This window comes from Rana temporaria, chromosome 12 (assembly GCF_905171775.1).
Source record: "Rana temporaria chromosome 12, aRanTem1.1, whole genome shotgun sequence".
Taxonomy (NCBI): Eukaryota; Metazoa; Chordata; class Amphibia; order Anura; family Ranidae; genus Rana; species Rana temporaria.
In genome coordinates this window covers 82,429,851-82,435,664 of record NC_053500.1, presented here as the reverse complement: position 1 = coordinate 82,435,664, position 5,814 = coordinate 82,429,851, and the positions used below count along the sequence as shown (strand labels likewise).

The 5,814-nt window shown below is 37.1% G+C and overlaps 1 protein-coding gene across 1 annotated transcript; it reads right to left on the bottom strand.

Annotated features, from left to right (window-relative positions):
* Positions 1–1,009: 1,009 nt before the first annotated feature.
* NEUROD2 (neuronal differentiation 2) lies at positions 1,010–5,186 on the bottom strand. Its single transcript, XM_040331512.1, has 2 exons — positions 4,910–5,186; positions 1,010–2,781 (listed from the first exon to the last, which is right to left on the bottom strand). The coding sequence occupies exon 2, from the start codon at positions 2,774–2,776 to the stop codon at positions 1,715–1,717; it is 1,062 nt and encodes a 353-aa protein (XP_040187446.1). The 5' UTR covers positions 2,777–2,781; positions 4,910–5,186; the 3' UTR covers positions 1,010–1,714.
* Positions 5,187–5,814: the final 628 nt, after the last annotated feature.

Genomic DNA, 5,814 nt, shown 5'->3' with positions numbered 1-5,814 from the left:
AAGTTTAAGAATTGTCAACACATATCAGACGTCGCTGTTCTGGAAGTGTAAGCGTTAAAAAAATGACATAAAAATAAATAATAAGAAGAACAATATAGACATTATTTGATCAGGTGGCACAGATAAATAAATACATCGTTAAATACATTATTAAATAAAAAATACACAGGTTTTTTAATGAATGTGCATGAAATACTAATACCTTCTAATGCACTTGTATGATAGTATAATAAAATAAATACACAAAATGTATGACATAAATAATAAAAATCAAAAAATATGCATAAACATTAGGGCAGGTGAAAAAAAAAAACATTTTGCATATTGCTTTTTTCCCTCTCCTTTTGTGTCATTTTCTGCTTCCCATGCACAACAAGAAAAAATATTTTCGGCATGTAAAAATCTTTTCAGACATTTAAAAACATATATATTAACACACAGTTTATAAAATAACATTTAGTGGTTAACAACAACGTTTTTTTTGTTTGTAGGAGACGGAAATGTATGTCACGTGTCCGTTTAACCCTTTGATTGCCAGAGGCATTGCTGTAAGCTCCTCTTGGCCAAGCTAATTGGTTCACTAGAAATTGCACATTATTAAGAGTTTGCTTGGTCCCTATTACAATAAACTTTATATAAATTTTAATTTATAGTTTGCATAGATTTTCCGTTTGTTTTCTATTTCTTCCTACTTTTTTTTTTTTTGTATTTTATTGCTTGAAAAAAAATATTTCTGCATTGAATTAGAATTTAGATTTTTTTTGTGCCGGTGGATCTGCAGATTGTAAGAAGGAACTAGGAATTGGCTTAATGGTTCAATTTGGATTTAAATCTATTTTAAACAATTTAGTTTGTTATGCATGCAATATATATATATATATATATATATATATATATATATATATATATATATATATATATATATATATATATATATATATATATATATATATATATATATATATATATATATATATATATATATATATATATATATATATATATTCTAAACTATTAAAGGGTTGTTGATTGATAACACAATTCTAACTACAGCAACGTTGGTTGACTTTAGCTGTGTTGGGGTACAGCAAAATAATTAAGAGCAACACTACTAGGAAATTGCTTCTATATTGCATCTCAGGGGCGGACCCAAAGGTTTTGTAAGCACGTAATAGCTTCCGCACGCTAAGATATGGCAAAGAGCACACGCCTATGATTTTATCATGTATATAAACAAGTGCTTAAACCCAGATTACATTCTATGTGCAAACATGATGTGAATGACCTTCATGGAATATGGCTGTGAACAGGTGGGATGGCGTGGATGTGCCTCACAATGTGCAAGCTTTGGGGTCAAGAGTGTGTTGTTCCAATGCAATAAGTTACAGAACATCTAAAATATGATGTTTCTGCATAAGTTATGATTGGTCAGATAATAGATGAACTCAACAAAACTTAGAATTGTGCGTTAGCTCAATCTGCTGGGTGGCCTACATTTGGGGCCTCCAAACAAATATCATGAGTCTAGGATGGCATGGTCATTAGGAACAACACGCGGGTCTCCAAATTTAACTCAAATGGAGGACAGAAGTTCCAGCATCATACATTTGGCTGCATGAGACATTGTCCACCAGGCCCTGTTGCCCCACTGGTTCTTCCAAATTAATTGGCACAAGTTGTACAGTCACACATGAGAAAATTGGAACAGGATTGGTCAGTTATGGAAAAAAGCATTGAGTTCTTCATACACTGGGGCCCTATCGTGATGGACGTGCATATCATAAGGCAACAGGTTCTCAGAGTGAACTCCACTGCGCATCCCAGAAGATCCAAACAGCAGGCTATGTCCGGAAGGCCTGGAGCCTGGCAGGGTAGAATAGTGCATAGAGTAGTGGTAGTTTTTATCGTTGTCCGGTGATGAGTCCTGTTTGAGGGAGAAGTTGCCATTAATGCACAGTGGTGGGCTTAAAGGGGCATCATACTCAGAGCTGTTATAGTCTGGAGATGTGTTACCATAGATGGACTCATAGGTGGCACAGTAGCCGTGGCTCCTCAGAGCATGAGAGCTGGCTATTGAGCTTGACTGACACTGGGAGCCTGAGAGCCGGGAGCACTGGTAAGAAGAGTAAGGGTGCATGGCAAAAGAAGAATTCGGGCCATGATACCTCCCAGCATCTTGACCTTGCTCAGTCAGGAAATTCCTGGAGTTCAGCTGCAGACAGCCGGCCACCAGGTTGGTGGTGGGCTGAGAGAGACCCTTGCACAAGGTTTGCACATAGGCGACTAGATCAGGCCTTTTCCCAGACCTTAAGATCTCAGAAAGGGCCCAGATGTAGTTCTTAGCAAGCCTGAGGGTCTCAATCTTGGACAGCTTCTGGGTCTTGGAGTAGCATGGAACGACCTTCCTGAGATTGTCCAGTGCGGAGTTGAGGTCGTGCATGCGGTTTCTCTCCCGTGCGTTGGCCTTCTGTCTTCTCACCTTTGACCTCTCCATCCTGGCCTTGGTCATTTTTCTCTTTTTCGGCCCTCGTTTTTTGGGCCTATCCCCCTCATTCTCCTCTGTCCCTTCCTCCTCCTCATCCTCCTCATCATCTTCCCCACCAATATCTCCATCTTCTTTGCTTTCACTTTGAGATTCTTCCGTATGGATATCCTGTAGGCTTTTCTCACTCTCATCCCTGTCACTGAGATCCTCCTCATCACACTCATCTGTCCAGGAGGCAAATTTCTGCACCTCAGGAATCAGACTGGTGTCGCTGAACAGCCTGGTCAACATGATTGCTGGGGAGAGAACACACACAAAGTCAACACCACACATCTAGTACTAGGGAATGTAAGTCTCACTATTATCAAAGTACATTGGATATGACCACAGCTTACAGTTATATGTCTTACAAAAATATATATATATATATATATAAAAATAGTCAAAAATTGGATCATGCAGAGTAAATCTATCTGTATGAGTAGGGTAGGTAGTACAATTGTATCTGCTGGATTTCTGCATATGTGATATGTGTATAATATATACAATATGTTTGCATGTGTAAAAACTCACCATGCTCAACATCATGTAAACAATGCAGACAAACATATAGCAAACAGTCAAATATTACTGCACCACCAATTTCACTATTCCTATTAAAGCTTATTGATTTAGTACAGTAATGCAAAAAGCATTTTGGCCCAGGAATGCTATGTATGTTTTATAGGCCAGGGAGACAACGGAACGTACCTGTCACGACAAAAGGGATTATAAGGGACATAGGTGTTAAAGCAAAGTGTGCATAACTATTTAGTACTGTAATGGCTGTCTATGCTCATTAGCAACAAATACATGCAATATACATTAAATAGTTAAGTAGATAGTATAACATTTCCTAGTTTAGGTAAATATTTTTAACATTAGTCTTAGAATATTGTTTTTGCAGACGAATATAGGAAATTGCAATATGATAAATAATGTACTTATAGAGCACAAGTGTCACCGCTATGTCACCTTAGCATATCTCATATACAAACTAAAGAGCTTGATCATCAATGTAAACTATTATCACAGCTGGTTTGACTCTTCTCTATGTGCCATTCTATAGCTTAGTATGCAAACAGTCTATTCTTTTATCTGTGTGCTAAGAATATATCACAATAATATATCCGTATGATATAAGACACCCAGCCCTATAAAAACAAGTAATTCTTACAGAGCATGATTAGAATTAATTGTCTTTCAATTTAGCCATTACCGTTCCAAATTAAACCCTGTCAAATAATGTTGATAGATCCAATTATTATTTCATTACAGGATCCCCATTTCCCTGCCCCCTGTGTTTGTACGGCGTGATGGGGCATTTCTACGATATTGGCTAGGTGGGGAGCACACAGACAGAGCTCACAGATGATCCAGACTGACAGACACAATATAGACACCGACTTCACATAATGTCTACACAAGAGAAATAACATGACCTAATGACAGCTAGTCTGGTCTCTCTAAACTAGGGAAATCTGTAGAAATGTCTCTAAAACAAATGAAAACGTTTCTTTAAATTACTGCAGCGATGTTCGTAGGTCAAAAACACCTTTCTGGTTTTGCAAACTGCCGTATAATTTGTGTTCAAGCATGGATATAGATTTACATTTACATGCCGATCTGTATGCAGAATGCAATGTATTGCCGATAGATAGATAGATAGATAGATAGATAGATAGATAGATAGATAGATAGATAGTGTTTAAATAAATAAATATATATAATAATACAGAGAGAGAGAGAGAGAGAGAGAGAGAGAGAGAGAGAGAGAGAGAGAGAGAGAGAAATGTATCTATCTATCTATCTATCTATCTATCTATCTATCTATCCATCTATCTATATAGCTATATATCTACCTATAGCTATATATATATATATATATATATATATATATATATATATATATATATATATATATATATATAATAGATATAGATATATCTATAGCTATATGTAGCTATATATATATATATATATATATATATATATATATATATATATATATATATATATATATATATATATATATATATATATATATATATATATATATATATATATATATACACACACACACCTATCTGTCTAACAACCAGTACACATCCCATATACTTGTATATCTGATTTAAGAAGACAAGATCAGCATTGGATGGCATTGTATTTCCTTTGCCAACAGTCCCTGTCATTCAATAAGTGTATGCGAAGATCCTGTAAGCTCCCAGCAAAGGAAAAAAAAGCGGAAGATATCGCCGGGGAGACCAAGTCCATCCGAGGTGCCCCCCATCCGTTCTCTTCAGAAAGGTGGATAGTGGATGCCATAAAATGGGGAAGAGGTTTGGTGTCTTCCCTCTCTCCAAGCCTTCTCTGCTCCCAACTTACCTCCAGAGCAAGGCGCTAAAGAAATTTATGACATGGTTCACAGCATCTTCTGGGAGTAGAAGAGTCTCCTTGAGGTTCTCAGGCTCCTTCAGAGTGCAATCCAAAAGGAGGAGAGGGTGGCATGTCTACCGAGTCATGGTACCAGCTCTGATGCCAGGCCATATGGTTGGCACGTCATCCGCGGGAGCGATCACACGGGAGCCTCTGATTGACGTGCGGTTGGATTGAGGGAGATTTGGGTCCCTAGGGGAGGAGGACTTACCATCTGTCACTCTTCAAAAAAAAAAAAAAGAAAGAAAGAGAGAGAGAAAGAAAGAAGAGAGGAATATATATTCTTACAGTCTCCAGTTCTGTGAGCACTGCAAAATGGGGCAGAGGTATGCACACACCGAGAAGGGGGGCACGTTGACTTGCCCACTTAAGATAGAGGGTGTGCGCCCAAATTAGTAGACACGGGAGAATGGGGAAGTTATAAATAGGTAATTTAGAGGGAGGGGGATTCAGTGTCCAGATAAGAGAGGAAAGTGGGGCTTATTTAAGATACAGTAGAGAGAATAACTTCTCTTTATTAGGGGGAAATAAAAGAAGAGTTAGGACACAGCTTGGTGCCTTTTATAGACAGGACATGGGTATGTGAATTCATTATACATGCTATGCAACTGTGCATTTTCTCTGCTGTAGGGAAAGATTGCTCATTAACAGACATGTAGAAAATATATAATATAGATGTAGATATTAGCTGAATGGATAGATAGATAGATAGATAGATAGATAGATAGATAGATAGATAGATAGATAGATAGATAGATAGATAGATAGACAGACAGACAGACAGACAGACAGCTAGATAGATAGACACAAAATCATCTAGTTCAACACACAGAAAAAAAAAAAAAAAAATAGAT

Excerpts from the sequence above, each read along its gene's own strand:
- NEUROD2 (XM_040331512.1), bottom strand. The coding sequence starts at position 2,776 with ATGTTGACCAGGCTGTTCAGCGACACCAGTCTGATTCCTGAGGTGCAG.